The following is a 16,025-nucleotide window of genomic DNA, read 5'->3' as shown; positions in this document are numbered from 1 at the left end:
CAGTTTGTTTCTTTGAAATCAGCATTGCATGGGCTTTGTGTTATGTAGCTCTGCTTTATAAACTTACTCTGATTGATTTGTGGAAAGAAGCATGTTCTAAAAGAATTCTGATAGCAACCTTTAGTGTTTGGAAAATTGCTGTGTGGAAACTGGTATACATGATGATAGTCTTCATTTTAAAATGTAGATTTTAGAAATATAAAATAAATTCTTAATTATCTTTCAGGACAATTTTGCAGGCTGACTTACCACAGCATGACATTGAAATTTTAAAACCAGTCAACATGCTTTTATACATACAGCGGAATTTAGCAGCATCATGGTATGTGGAAATTCCAGGAATGGAGGTAAAAGGAAGACTAAAACCTATGCAAGTAAGTATATGTATAAAATAATTGCTCACTAGCTAGACTTTTATCATTGATCACAGCGTAGTTCTAATGTACATCAGAAAGTGATAAAATGTTTGAAAGGGAATGCTTTGTTAACTGAAAATGAAGGTGTTGCAGTTTTTCACACTTTCCTTTATTTCTTATTAGTTGGGATATTTGGTGATGCCAGCAAGAACTCTGAGGTTGAAAGCTAGGAAGTCTACTGAGATTATTATTAGTAATTTTAGAAGATTCTGTTCAAGTTTTAAGACAAATGATAAAAGAAAAGTGATATTTAAGTTTTATTTAAAAATGTTTTTTGACCGTGCTACATGGCATGCGGGATCCTAGTTCCCCAACCAAGGACTGAATCTGTGCCCCCTGCATTGGAAGTATAGAATCTTAAGTACAGAACATCCAGGCAAGTCCCTGTAAAGTGATATTTAGATAGCACATCTAAAGCACCTTAAATAGTATTTTTAATGTATAGAAACACTTTTAATTAGAAAAGCAGACATTTTCAGTAGGTGAATATGTTTAGTTGATAAGCATATAAACAGCAGTATTTTTTAATATTGTAGTTAGCAGGTCATAGGTAGCCTCACAGGAAGAGATGATACTGGTCAAAGAAGGTCACCAAAGTGTAGGAACCTTAGGATTCTTGTGTGCCTGTGTTTGAAATTGCTGAAGCCAAGCAGTAAGGGATAGGGAAAGAGGGAGTGACTAAACAGAATGTGTGAAAGAGGAGTGAAAATTCAGTAGTGTAGTGGGTTTTGATATCTGTGACTATTTCAGAGTTAGTTCTAAGATAAAACAAGAAGGGTCAAAGGAGCCGAGTTCTACTAGTGAAGATGTTAAAATTGAGGCTTGTTGTAGGAATGAGAGATCCCTGTCCGTAGTATGAGTAAATATATAAAGAAGAGCATGTGTTTATTGAGAGTATTGACTGTTCTATTCCAGGATATAGTACTGTTCTCTTAAATTCTCCCTTGCTCATATTAGATCCCAGAACTAATATTGGATCCTTTTCAAATACTAGGAGGTGGTGAAGTTAGCTGTTTTTCAGGAGGCTGTGATATCTCAGTTGGTAGCACAAGTGGGAATGAATATAAAAAGAAGTTCTGGGGAGTTAAAGTGATGTCTGTTTTCTAAGGACTGGGACTTGGAGCAAATAAGAAATCCCTGGTCATCATCTCATGCTAAAATATTGCCGCACTTTGATTTAGGCTGGGAATCAGGTGTTGCCCTTGGTGATAGGGCACAATTTGAGGGGCACAGGGTACTGCAGTGTTCAGAAGAAAAGATGTGAATGCACCCGTTCGGTTTTGGGTTCAGGTCCTTCAAGAAGGCCTTTGGGACCTCTATATGTGTAGGTTATTACTGTTATTTAGTCGCTAAGTCGTGTCTGACTCTTACAACCCCATGGACTGTAGCCCCCCTGGCTCCTCTGTCCATGGGATTTCCCGGGCCAGAATACTGGAGTGGGTTGCCGTTTCCTTCTCCTGGGATCTTCCTGACCCAGGGATCGAACCTGAATTGCCTGCATTGGCAGGCAAATTCTTTGCCTCTGAGCCACTAGGGAAGCCCCCATATGTGCAGGGGATGCACAAAAGGAGGGAGGATGGAAAGGTTTCATGGGTCTTAGCAGCCAGTAGCATCTTAGTTTATCCTAGCAGCTTCATGTTGCTCTGCAGCCACCGATGAGGAAGATGATGATATTCCCATTTTAAAGATTAAGAAATAAGTTAACGAGGCTAAGAAACTTAGCCAACAGCACACCTTGAGAGTGGTATAGTTGACACATATCTACCTGACTCAAAATCTCTTGCTTTTTTTTTTTTCTTTTTTGTCACATATCCCCTTTTTATAAAGGTTGAAGATTAGTAAGATGCTCATCTTGGCCTGTGTTGTGGCTTTTAACAGTTCTATGTAGATGCATTTGTTACTGTTCTAGGAGGCATTACTTGATAGGTTAAATGATTTAAGTATATGCAGACATGCATGTACGGAGAATGAGACTACTTTGCAGGAGCACGTCTTTTTCCTTCTTGATGGAGACTGGAAACTGAACAGCATTCTATTCAGTTTGAGTTTGGGGGAGACTAAACAAGGTAGAGGAGGATGCTGGTACTGGACGAGAAGAGAGAGAAGCAGAATGGAGATGAGGAGCTAGGGAGAGGGGAGAGGAGCACAGGTCCAGAACAGAATGAGTTACACAGTAACAGTAACGGCAGGAGGAGGGGAGTACCGGATGCAGGGACTTGGATATGAGTGGAGGAAAAGCACGTTTACACACAGGAGTAATGTCTAATACTGTACAAGATAAAATACTTTCATCCTGCTATTTATGGTCCCAACTTACTTGTTTTTTTTTTGTTAGATGCACAGTTAATTTGACAGACCATAAGCTAAGACATAGATATTTTGCATCATTTATTACTTCATATTAACAGTAACCTATTGTTGGTTTCTAGGTTGCTCTCAGTAGAGACGACTTAACAGTTTTAATGAAAATTTTGCTAGAGAATCTTGGAGAAGCTTCTTCACAGCCAAGCCCTACGCAGTCTACCCAGGAGGCTGTGAGAGTCAGACAAGACGTTTCCAGCAGACCTGACCACTTCATAGGTATAAATTGATGGAGATTTTTGCTTTGATTGTTCAGAAGAATTAGATGTTAATGCCACATTTATATTTACTGTTTTTTTTTTAATTGTCCAGTGTGATATGGTGTGAACTGACCCAATGCTGTATTATTTACTGTGGAAGGTCTGAAGGGGCTGAGACTGCCTTGAAGCTCCCAGGGGAAGGAAGTGGGCTCATTGCTCTAAAGGGAGGGCCCACCTCTTGTTACCTGCATGATGCATGCTTACCCTTTTATTTGTGAAAGTTGAATTTGCCCAATGCAAGAGACATTGAGGTAGTATCACTATGAACAAAGCTAGTGGAGGTGATGGACTTCCATTTGAGCTATTTCAAATCCTAAAAGATGATGCTGTGAAAGTGCTGCACTCAATATGTCAGCAAATTTGGAAAACTCAGCAGGGGCCACAGGACTGAAACAGGTCAGTTTTCATTTCAGTCCTAAAAAAGGCAATGCCAAAGAATGTGCAAAGGACCGCACAATTGCACTCATCTCACACACTAGTAAAGTAATGCTCAAAATTCTCCAAGCCAGGCTTCAACAGTACATGAACTGTGAACTCCCAGATGTTCAAGCTGGTTTTAGAAAAGGCAGAGGAACCAGAGATCAAATTGCCAACATTAGCTGAATCATCAAAAAAGCAAGAGAGTTCCAGAAAAACATCTATTTCTGCTTTATTGACTATGCCAAAGCCTTTGACTGTGTGGATCACAGTAAACTGGAAAATTCTGAAAGAGTTGGGAATACCAGACCACCTGATCTGCCTCTTGAGAAACCTGTATGCAGGTCAGAAGGCAACAGTTAGCACTGGACATGGAACAACAGACTGGTTCCAGATAGGCAAAGGAGTACATCAAGGCTGTATATTGTCACCCTGCTTATTTAACTTATATGCAGAGTACATGATGAGAAACGCTGGGCTGGAGGAAGCACAAGCTGAAATCAAGATTGCTGGGAGATATATCAATAACCTCAGCTATGCAGATGACACCACCCTTATGGCAGAAAGTGAAGAGGAACTAAAGAGCCTCTTGATGAAAGTGAAAGAGGAGAGTGAAAAAGTTGGCTTAAAGCTCAACATTCAGAAAACTAAGATCATGGCATCTGGTCCCATCACTTCATAGCAAATTGATGGGGGAACAGTGGAAATAGTGGCTGACTTTATTTTTTGGACTCCAAAACCACTGCAGATGGTGATTGCAGCCATGGAATTAAAAGACACTTACTCCTTGGGAGGAAGGTTATGACCAACCTAGACAGCATATTAAAAAGCAGAGACATTACTTTGTCAACAAAGATCCGTCTAGTCAAGGCTGTGGTTTTTCCGGTGGTCATGTATGGATGTGGGAGTTGGATTGTAGAGAAAGATGAGTGTCGGAGAATTGATGCTTTTGAACCATGGTGTTGGAGAAGACTCTTGAGAGTCCCTTGGACTGCAAGGAGATCCAACCAGTCCATCCTAAAGGAGATGAGTCCTGGATGTTCATTGGAAGGACTGATGTTGACGCTGAAACTCCAATATTTTGGCCACCTGATGCGAAGAGCTGACTCATTGGAAAAGACCCTGATGCTGGGAAAGATTGAGGGCAGGAGGAGAAGCGGACAACAGAGGATGAGATGGCTGGATGGCATCACCGACTCAGTGGAGATGAGTTTGGGTAAACTCCGGGAGTTGGTGATGGACAGGGAGGTCTTGTGTGCTATGGTTCATGAGGTCGCAAAGAGTCGGACACGACTCAGCAACTGCAGTGAACTGCACTGAACTGAGGTAGTACACTTTGAGAGAAAAAGCAAAGTGGGGATGCAGCATAATAAGATCCCAAAATAAAAAAGAGAAAAAAGGAACTGCTGTCATACTCAGATGACTGGTCCGTGAAATAGGAAGGTATTCTTGTTCAGTAACAGCTTTGCTTATCTGTCTTCACTGGGGAGTGATATAGTCAGATACATATTGGAATTTTCCAGATTATTAAAACTGTTATCTTTCAAAGGCACTGAACCTTTTAAATTCAGCCATTTTTAAAAGACAATTTTTCTAACATATAAGGTTCCTTTTTGCTTTCTTGGCCAAGTTTATTGAATAATTTTATAATTTCCCTGTTCTTCATCATTTAAAATTGTTACGTGAATATCATGTTTTATTTTAGACTGTGAATAAGTTAGTATCTTCATGGCTAAAGTGAGATGGAGTGTTCCTTGTCCATTTAAAAATGACCCCAGACTGCTGTGCTTTTATCCTGCTTAAGTCATAGACTGTTAGTTACGGCAGCGATTAAGCTGCCAGTAAATAATACTAAGCCAGCAGTGCTTCTCCTATAGTTAGGGCTGGTGTATTTTGAAGTCATAAAACAAATGCCTAGAGCAGTGTGCAAAATAAGGTTTTTGGTTCAGGATAGTTATGAGCACTATATGAGTTTCGTGAGGCCTCCCTACATCTCTCCCCAGGCTGAGTTCATGCCGCCGTGCAGACAAATGTTGATAAGTATGCCGTTGCCGTAGTTAGACAGGAACTGTGTACTGTACGGATGAAGAAACTGTAGCAGGCAAGCTTCATGTGGTTAACAATCTCACTATGTTCAGCTGTGGTCAGTTTGTGTCCCTGGTTCAAGCTGTATAGTTAATGTGGCACTTGGGAAAACAAAAAAGTTCTGATGGAAAAACTACAGAGATAATGAAGATGGGAATGTAACTTATTTTCAGGAAAGGTAAAGGGAAAAACCCTAGAGTTTTCCAACTTGGAAAACTCTGAGAAGCCTTTATGTAGTTAAAGTTACGCTGTGTTTGCTCTTGCAATAACTTGTAAGAATAGGGTTTCCTATAAATGATCAAAGGAATAGAATCCATCTCCAAAAGAGACCGCAGAATCAGTTTGTAAGCGGGATTGAAAGCATTATGTATTCTTCTTTGTCTAAAAAGTTTCTGTCTAAAGATGAGGGATAAGACTGCATTACTTCTTGAAGTCTCTTTCACCTCAAAATTCCAGAGACTCCCTGTCCCACTCTCTGTCCCACATTATATTTGAGGTCTCTTCAACTCTGCTTTTAAGTTATATTCTATTCTATCAAAGGTAATGGAACGGATGACATAGGTAATTAAAGATAGTGAGACATGAACTACACTGGCAGAGGATCTTTTACTGACTAGCTGTCTGTTCTTGGACAAGGTATTTTACTCTTCTCTGCCTCCAATTTCATAATCTCTTTGAGAATGGCCTGTAACCAGTTAAGTGAAATGTTTTGATAATTATAAACTACAATGAAGTAGTCTTGCGTTTGTAGGACTTTTTAAAAAAAGTTGTCTTAATAGTCTTTGCCAGGCCGTCTTTTTATTTTTAATGTAGATAGTCTGTGTCTGTCATTTTGCCCTGTACTAAATATTTATGGATATACTGCCATTTTTGTTCATTGTTTTATCATGATTTAAATAATTCTTGAAAGTATGATATGAATTTAGAATAATAAATTATTATCCTAGCTTTCAAAATATATGTAAAGTCATATACATACTTAAAATCTTACTAATTTTCATATTTTTGTTTGAACCATCAGAACAAGAAGATGTGACAGACTCAAAGCTTGCTTTGGACCAGAGTGTCACTCTCCAGTTTGACTTTCACTTTGAATCTCTTTCTATTGTACTTTATAACAATGATACCAGCCAGGTATGTAGTTAATATCTATATCTGGGAGAAGGTCCTTGGCTCTTGATATTCAATTTTAGAATGTTGTCATTTTTTTGATGTGGTTTTTCCTCTCAAGATTGATGTCTGTTAAATTCTATTTGGCCTATGGAGTATGCACTGGTCTTGCTCTCTGTTTGCACTTTGTTAGTGTTTTTAATCTTTCTAGGCTAAGGAGAGCTTTTTACTTTTTTCCAAGCATTATCAGCGCTAAAATATTTAGATCTAGCTTTAGGAGAAATATTTTATATGTGGATAATTAGCTATATGTACAGTTTTATTACATAGTTATATATACATGCATATTTAACTATTTAAGGAAAATAATTTAGTGGCTTTGGGACCTTAGAGGGTTATTTTAAAATTTATGATTATCCATGATATATAAATGTTAATTATGTTTCTCTCTTTTTTTTTTTCCATTTATTTTTATTAGTTGGAGGCTAATTACTTTACAATATTGTAGTGGTTTTTGCCATACATTGACATGACTCAGCCATGGATTTACATGTGTTCCCCATCCCGATCCCCTCTCCCTGATTATGTTTCTCTTGAATAAACTTTTTATTTAGTAAGGATACTGATTAGTGAATTGAGGAACCAAAGTCAAGTGCCATTATGATTTGAACCACATAATGTGTCATTGATATTTTTTTAGAAACCTTTTTTATATAGTGTCTTCTAATAGATGTTTTTTATCATATCAGTTAATTAATATCATCATAATACTCATGCATATGATATAATAATACCCATAATAAGCACTTATTGTAAGTATTATATCTATTGTTTATGTCCATGTATATGTTTTGTTATGTTTCATATTGTTTTCTGAGAGTTATACAGTATTCATATATTATTACTGTTGGACCTTGGGCAAGTATCTGTCATTTGTGCAATAGACAGCATTAATTTTTTTTTTCAAATTTTATTGAAGTATAGTTGATTCACAGTGTTGCATTAATTTCTGCTGTATAGCAAAGTGATTCAGTTATATATATATTCATTTTTTATATTCTTTTCCATTATGGTATATCATAAGATATTGAATATAGTTCCCTGTGATATACAGTAGGACCTTGCTGTTTATCCATCCTATGTATAATAGTTTGCATCTACTCATCCCAAACTTCCAATCCTTGGCAGCCACAAGTCTGTTCTCTACCTCTGTGAGTCTGTTTTTGTTTTGTAAATATGTTCATTTGTGTCAACATTTTAAGATTCCACATATAAGTGATATTATATGGTATTTGTCTTTCTGACTTCACTTAGTATGATAATCTCTAGTTCCATCCATGTTCCTGCAAATGACATTATTTCATCCTTTTTATGGCTGAATCACCTTCCATTGTATATATGTACCATATCTTCTTTATCCATTCAATGGTTGTTTCCTTATCTTGGCTACTGTGAATAGTTCTGTATGAACATAGGGGTGCTTGTATCTTTTCAAATGTATTTCTGTCTGGATATATGCCTAGGTGTGTGATTGCTAGATCCTATGGCAACTATATTTTTAAATTTCTAAGGAACTTCCATACTATTTTCCATAGTGGGTGTACCAGTTTATATTCCCACCAACAGTGCAGAAGGGTTTCCTTTTCTCCATACCCTCTCCAGCAGTTTGTTATTTGCAGACATTTTAATGATGGCCATTCTGACTGGTGTGAGGTGGCTGCCTTAATTTCTAATGTTTAACATTAATGTTAATAAAAGATCAGAAAATGACATAATGCAAAATGAACAGTTAAATATATTCTTCATTTCAATTAAGATACTATTATTCTACTGGCTGCCCAACCTTAGACTCTTGTTGTTTTCTTTTACTTCCTTCTTTGTTGATGTTCTTTATTCATTTGGACACCAAGTACTGTCAGTTTTTTCTTTGAGTGAACTTCTGTTCTTTCCTAGAAGTTCTCACTGCTGCATTATTTGAGGCTTCTTAGCTCACACATCGGAGAAGGAAATGGCAACCCGCTCCAGTACTCTTGCCTGGAAAATCCCATGGACGGAGGAGCCTGGTAGGCTGCAGTCTATGGGATCGCTAAGAGTCGGACACGACTGAGGAACTTCACTTTCCGTTTCCACTTTCATGCATTGGAGAAGGAAATGGCAACCCACTCCAGTGTTCTTGCTTGGAGAATCCCAGGGACGGGGGAGCCTGGTGGGCTGCCCTCTACGCGGTCGCACAGAGTCGGACAAAACTGAAGCGACTTAGCAGCAGCAGCAGCTCACACAGTATTGCAGTGGCTTCCTTGTTTGTTGCTCTTTGTCCTTTCATTCAGCTTAGACATTGGCACAAGTTCAGGTTCCTCAGTGTCATGTAGCCGTTTACAGATTCCCATTCTACTTAGAAAACACTCAGTTTTACATTATGTGAATTTTAACTTATTAAAAAAGACCATGCAGTGCCTCCAAATTGTCTACGTCAGTAACCATACCAGAAACTCTGTTATATTGTGATTAGTAGATGTGTCATTGGTCATTTCTATTAATAGTTACAAATCACAAGTTTGTGAACTATATTTTTATAAATTAAAGGCATTGCAACTTTCCAATAATAATTTCATTCTGACCCATTTACATGCCTTGTACTGTTTTGAGTAAGAGAAGATAGGCATTTAGAACCATGGTGCCAAGAATTGCCCACCAGCAGCACCCTTATATCTATACACTGGTCTGTAGTGAGCAATCACCGCTAAACCGAAAATCCTACTTCCCCAGAGATTTTCTCTCTCTGTGTTTTTTTTTTTGTTGTTGTTGTTGTTTTGCTTGGTTGGTTGGGTTTTGTTCTTTTAGTGTCTCAGCACACCTACAGAAATTTGAGCTATGTGTTGTCAGTTCAGTTCAGTCACGTCGGACTCTTTGCGACCCCATGAACCGCAGCATGCCAGGCCTCCCTGTCCATCACCAACTCCCAGAGTCCACCCAAACCCATGTCCATCGAGTCGGTGATGCCATCCAACCGTCTCATCCTCTGTCGTCCCCTTCTCCTCCTGCCCCCAATCTTTCCCAGCATCAGGGTCTTTTCCAATGAGTCAGCTCTTCCCATCAGGTGGTCAAAATATTGGAGTTTCAGCTTCAGCATCAGTCCTTCCAATGAACACCCAGGACTGATCTCCTTTAGGATGGACTGGTTGGATCTCCTTGCAGTCCAAGGGACTCTCAAGAGTCTTCTATGTGTTATGGTGGAATACATATTGAGTTCGTTTTTCCTTAAAGTTTAAATCTTGAGGGTTTGAGACCATGGGTAGGCCTCTACATTCCTTCCCAGACTTCTTTCCCTACTTTTCTTTTATTGAAATATTCAAGCCTGAGATGCCTGCGTGTACATTATGCCCCCAGAGCATCTTGAACGGTTTACTCATGTTCTTTGTCTGTCTAGAATGCCTTCTACCCCTCTTCGCCTGATTCCAGTCAATCTCTGAAGTTCGGTTAGTTCTCATGTTCTTCATGAATTTTTCCTAGCCCACAGTTATCTCTTTGACCCTATGAGCTTTTGCTGTTTTTATTCTTTACCTAATCTCTTAATATTCTTTGTGGAATATGGGGAGATGCAAGTATGAATAAATAAGTGACAATATATCATTTTTTAATTGCTTACAAATTATAGCATCTCCTTGTGATGTTCCTTGTAATAAATTTCCGTTTTTTTTTTTTCAATTAGAGTATAAGCTTACTAAGATCACGTACCATGCTTTATCCTTTCTCATAAAGCCTTTAGTTCCTATCACAGAGTGTTTTACAGAAGAGCTCATTAAATATTTATAAGTTAGAGTGATTAATTGACAGTTTCCTGATTTACTTTTTGCATTGAACTGTAAATCAGAAAATTTTATGTATTAACCCTTGTTGAATGTCAGCATACACACTTGGGTATTTATTTGCATGTGCATATACAATCACAAACATGCATATTATTCTTTGTTCCAGTTTTAATACTCATACTTTAAAAATTTGCTTTTAATCTCTGAGTTAAGAGATATGTTTAAAAGTAATTACATAACACCTGAAGATAATTGATTCTTTTGCTTGAAAAATATACCACAGGAATCCAAACTTGCATTTCATAATGACAGTTTCCGGCTCGGTGAACTCAGGCTCCATCTTATGGCCTCTTCAGGGAAGATGTTTAAGGATGGCTCATTGAATGTCAGTATTAAACTTAAGACCTGCACTCTTGATGATCTCAGAGAAGGAATTGAGAGAGCAACATCAAGGTTTGTCATTTCTCAATTTGCTGTACATGTAAAAGGTTGACATTGTGCTTGGCATTGTTAACTTGATTGCTTGGCTTCAGATGGTCAGAAGGGGTCTTTTGATCATCCTTTTAGGGATTCTGTTCCTTGGGATTATCAACATAGGTCTTTGGTCATATTTCATTTTGAAGTGCATCAAGAAACTGTGCTAATTTCAGATTCAGTTGCTTTTATGTTTGAATTAAAGGGAAGTTTAATAATATTGTCTTAAAAGTGGGAACTAAGAAAATGTAAGAATTTTAATAGTGAATTCCACGTGGTGTGGTTCATTAGTGGTATATTTTTGTAAATTGTTTTCAGTAGGCAGAATCTTTTTTCAAAAAAGCCTTCAATTTATGGATCTTTCTTTTGTATATATGTTTTAAAACAGTTCTGTAAAATTTCTTTAAAAGTTTTAGTAGATCAACTATACTTAAGTTGAAAGAAAAAACCCTGCAGGATTAAAGAAAGTTTTAGCAGAAATGGAATCCCTAATTTTCACATTTATCAGCTCATTTTGAAAGACAGCTTCATGTCACCTTACTACAGAGTGAGAAATATGCAACTTTAGTAGCCTAATTATATTTTTATTCCTTTCACAAATAATGAGATACGTAATGTTTTTGTCCTTGATTATTTTTGGAGAATATTGTTCTGCTGCTTGAGCCCTTTGTCTTTCTAAGAGATGAATAAATGAGGGAAGAGTGCTTTCATGCATCCAACTTTTCTAGTTTGCAAACTTTGTGTCTTGGCATAGCAGTCTAGGCAAGGGTGATAAAGACCATGCTTCTGTTTCATAGCCGGCTTTTTGCAGCGTGCTTGAGGCTGTGTGGAAACTCATTGCAGACCCTTGATGAACACTGCGAGATTTGAGTTACATGGACTAACTTGGGAGTCAGTTGTATAGGATGATCTTTGGAGATAAATTCCTTCAAGGATGTTTTATTTTATAAAATAAAGAGGTTGTCTTTTAAATTTTATGGGGCTACAATAATGTGTTTTGTTAATTGCCAAACTTTCTTTCAGTGGTCATTGATTTTTTTTCTAGTATTGCATTATAATTATAAAATGCTCTTATGATTACTTATTACCATGAACCTTGGCTGTGGAGACTAGGAGACCCTGTCTTGGTTGTTGATTAGCTAATTAGACTCCAGTTAACAATTATCTGTTTTCTATACAGGTTGGAAACTGAAAGGTGAAAGAGAAACTATTATAAGATACTTAGAAAATTTTTCATCTTTTTAAGTGTTTTAGCAGGAATAAAATAATGAATGTACATAAATTTTTTTCAGAATGATTGATAAGAAGAATGGTCAAGAGAACAACAGTTCTATGATTGACATAAGTTACCAACAAGGCAGAAATGAAAGTCATATTGATGCTGTTCTTGACAAGCTGTATGTATGTGCCAGTGTGGAATTTCTGATGACTGTGGCAGATTTCTTTATCAAGGCTATACCTCAGAGTCCAGAAAATATGACTAAAGAATCACAGATTCCACTGAGACAGACTGCCTTAGCAAAAATCAAGATGGAGAAAGGTTAGCAGAGTTTATTTGTCACAGATGATAACTTGTCTTATATTTTACCAGAATTGCAAACAGGAAAAAAGAGAAATGGAGAGTTTAAGAATGTAAAATTACTCTTTCAAATTTAAATATGTTCAGAAGAAAAACCTTAGTAAGCATCAATTTTTAAGAGAGAGTAGACTCCTAGAGAAGAAAATGGTAACCCACTCCAGTATTCTGCCTGGGAAATTGTATGGACAGAGAAGCCTGGTGGGCTACAGTCTGTGGTGTCAAAGAGAGTCAGACACAACTTAGCGACTAAACAACAACAGGAATAGAAATATGTATTGGATCAGGGGCCAAGAAGCCTCTGCTCTTGTTCCAGCTCTGCCATTAACATTTCTTTTCTCTGTTAAATTGTAATTGTCTAAAAAAAAAATAAAAATAAATTGTAATTGTCTAAGGTCATGCATTTTTCTCTCTAATGTGCAGTTGAGCAGTATTGGAAAACTGCTGTTAACTGGCAAGGTCAGAATTTAATTTTTCCATTTACCTTTCTTAAACAGTAGTCATGTGAAATCTCTGTATTCATATATACATGTAATGTATTTATACTATACATTGTATGACACTGACTGTATAGTTAGGGTAAAATCAAAGGAAACAAGTAAAATGGCCTGTGTGCTTTTAGCACACTGTCCTCTTCCTGTGTTCCCCTCACCTGTTTTCCCTTCCCTGTTCTTGCAGCATAATACACTCTCAGATGTATGTATATGCATTGCATATACACATTAATTCTGACAAAAAGAACTTCAAAACAAGATTATTTCTGTTAGGTCAAAGTCTTATAACAGGGATCAAGATTGCATTAATCCCACATAATCAGCATTAGTTAATAATTATTTATTGTTAGTCCTAACCAATCAGTTATTTATATTGTTACTTTCACCATATCCCTAACAGCAGGATATGAGAAGCAATATAGAAAGTTACAGATACATATACACAAGTGACAAGATTTACTTTACTAGAACTTTCATGGTTCCCATTTATGTTTCTTCAGATGACTCTCTAAGACCGAATATGACTTTAAACGCCAAGATCACGGATCCAGAAGTGGTTTTTGTTGCCAACCTGACAAAGGCTGACGCTCCTGCTCTGACAGCCTCGTTCCAGTGTGACTTCTTTCTATCAACATCCGAACTTGAACAGATAATGACAGCTTCTGTGGGAGATCTTAAAGTGCTTGCTTGCCCTTTTCTCAGAGAAAAGAGAGGAAAAAATATTACCACAGTAAGAATGACTTTATATCCTAAGCTTGAATTGAAGGATGGCAGAAATGGTTGGTTCATAGAATCCTAGAATATGGGAGATCTGTATTTACTCCAGCTTGAGATTATACAGATAAAGATGTTGAATTCCAAAGATGTTAAATGATTTACCCGTGTTTGCAGTGACAAAACTATAGACTACCTCCAGACTAATTTTCCTTATACCATCTTTTGCTGAACAGTATTTGAATTTTAGTACAAATCAATATTCCTCTTCAACTTTGCTTTTATTCGCCACTATATATCCAATGAATGACTGAATGGATGAATGAACCAAACATTAACTGGAGTCACATGCCCAAAAGAGATTGTTTTTCTTTATTACAAATTAACTTCAATGGTGCTTTCACATTATTGTTGAAAAATGTTATTTTGGTTAAATGAATTAACTACCACACCATTTGGTTTTTAATATTAAATTGATTATTTTATGTTAAAGAGCATCATTATATAATGTGACTTATTTGCAGTGTTATTTCAAATTAAAAAAAGAATTGATGGATAAAGTGACTTGGGTAAAGAAATACAGTGCTGAGCTTAATCTGTACTTTATCATGAAACATTCTTAAGCGGGATCGTCTTGACATGTCACAGAAAGTTTATATTAATCATTTCTATTTAAAGCTCATCCTAATTTTTTAAAAATGAAAGCTGTTTAGTACTAATTCCCTCATTCAGTTCAGATGCATTTTATTTGTTTCTTTAATGATATTTAATAATATAGGCTTCATAGTTTTAATAAATCATTGAATTTGAAGATTTGCAATCTATTCTAATAAGGACATTACAGGAAATTCAAGACTGACCTGTTGTTAATCATTGGGAAGCTGTTCATTTACCTACCTTACCATATAGTCTTTTTTAAATAAAAATGTTAACAGAACTATTTGTTTAGAATAACAATTTCAAGTGATTTTGTGGTCATAAAAGTTATAATGAAATACCTTTTTCATTTTTTCATTTACCTCTTTGCAAATGTAAGATCTTGCGTAGCTCATTTTTATAGATATCTTTAAAGTATATTTTATGCAGGGCATCATTTTAAAGATATTTTGGGCTTCCCTGGTGGCTCATATGGTAAAGAATCTGCCTGCAATGCAGGATACCTGGGTTTGATTCCTGGTTTGGGAAGATGCCCTGGAGAAGGGAACAGCTGCCCACTCCAGTATTCTAGCCTGGAGAATGCCATAGACAGAGGAGTCTGGTGGTTATAGTCCATGGGGTTGCAAAGAGTCGGACATGACTGAACAACTTTCATTTAAAAGATATTTTAGACTTCTGCTAGTAAATGTGCATTACTACTTAAGAATTTGGCATAAAGGAATTCATCACAACTGCTGAAAGTCCTTTACTGTGATCATAGACTTGACATAGTTTGGAGGAGCCCTCATGAGAGGTTTTCAGATAATTTAATTTGCCTTTTTGCTTTTAGTAATAGGCTATAGTTAAAGATCTCAAATTAAGTAAGACATGTCCTTAAGTAAATTTCATTTATCTGTTTGTAGGTCTTACAGCCCTGTTCTCTATTTATGAAAAAATGTACACAGACATCAGGAAAAGAAAATATAGATATTAAAGTTGAAGAATTTATAATTAAGGTTAGTGCCAATCATATTATTTGGGTGAAAATCAATTTTTATTTTTCTTATCTTTTGATTTGTCTCATGTTTAGAGCACTATGCTAGTCACATATTTAGTAATCAATAAATACCCCAATCCATTTTTCTTTAATGCAAATGTTTGTTTCTGTTTTCTTTGAAAGACTGCAGTTGACTCTTGAGCAATGGGGGGATTAGGAGTGCTTAACTTTATAGTCACAAAGACCCTGATTTTTGGAAAGATTGAAGGTGGGAGGAGAAGGGGATGACAGAGGATGAGATGGTTAGATGGCATCACTGACTCAATGGACATGAGTTTGAGCAAACTCTGGGAGTTGGTGGTGGACAGGGAGGCCTGGCGTGCTTCAGTCCACGGGGTCGCAAAGAGTCGGATACGACTGAGCGACTGAACTGAACTGAACTGAACTTACAGTCAGGCCTCAGTATATGCAGTTCCTCAGATTTTCCATGTCTGAGGTTCTAAATCTGCAGATGCAACCCGATGCAGATAGTGTAGTCCCATAGTATTTACTATTGAAAATCGGCATATTTAAGTGGACTCTCATGGTTCAGATCCATGTTGTTCAGTGTGAACTATACTTTTAAATGTATACAGATGGTCAGGATAATTTTTATCTAGTATATTTGTGTGTTGGA

The 16,025-nt window shown here is 36.9% G+C and overlaps 1 protein-coding gene across 2 annotated transcripts in view; it reads left to right on the top strand.

Moving 5' to 3' along the window:
• The window catches only part of VPS13C (vacuolar protein sorting 13 homolog C), a 169,771-nt gene that overhangs the window by 98,587 nt on the left and 55,159 nt on the right, over positions 1-16,025 (top strand). For both annotated transcript variants that reach the window (XM_043919267.1, XM_043919268.1), the window contains exons 45-51: positions 227-374; positions 2,846-2,996; positions 6,561-6,673; positions 10,742-10,911; positions 12,225-12,472; positions 13,503-13,732; positions 15,276-15,368. In XM_043919267.1, the coding sequence (XP_043775202.1) occupies positions 227-374; positions 2,846-2,996; positions 6,561-6,673; positions 10,742-10,911; positions 12,225-12,472; positions 13,503-13,732; positions 15,276-15,368 (1,153 nt within the window). The remainder of the gene's footprint in view (positions 1-226; positions 375-2,845; positions 2,997-6,560; positions 6,674-10,741; positions 10,912-12,224; positions 12,473-13,502; positions 13,733-15,275; positions 15,369-16,025) is intronic.

This window comes from Cervus elaphus, chromosome 12, assembly GCF_910594005.1.
Source record: "Cervus elaphus chromosome 12, mCerEla1.1, whole genome shotgun sequence".
In the NCBI taxonomy this organism is placed as follows: Eukaryota; Metazoa; Chordata; class Mammalia; order Artiodactyla; family Cervidae; genus Cervus; species Cervus elaphus.
Note: the sequence above shows the minus strand (reverse complement) of the source record. Positions and strands in the feature narration are given on the sequence as shown.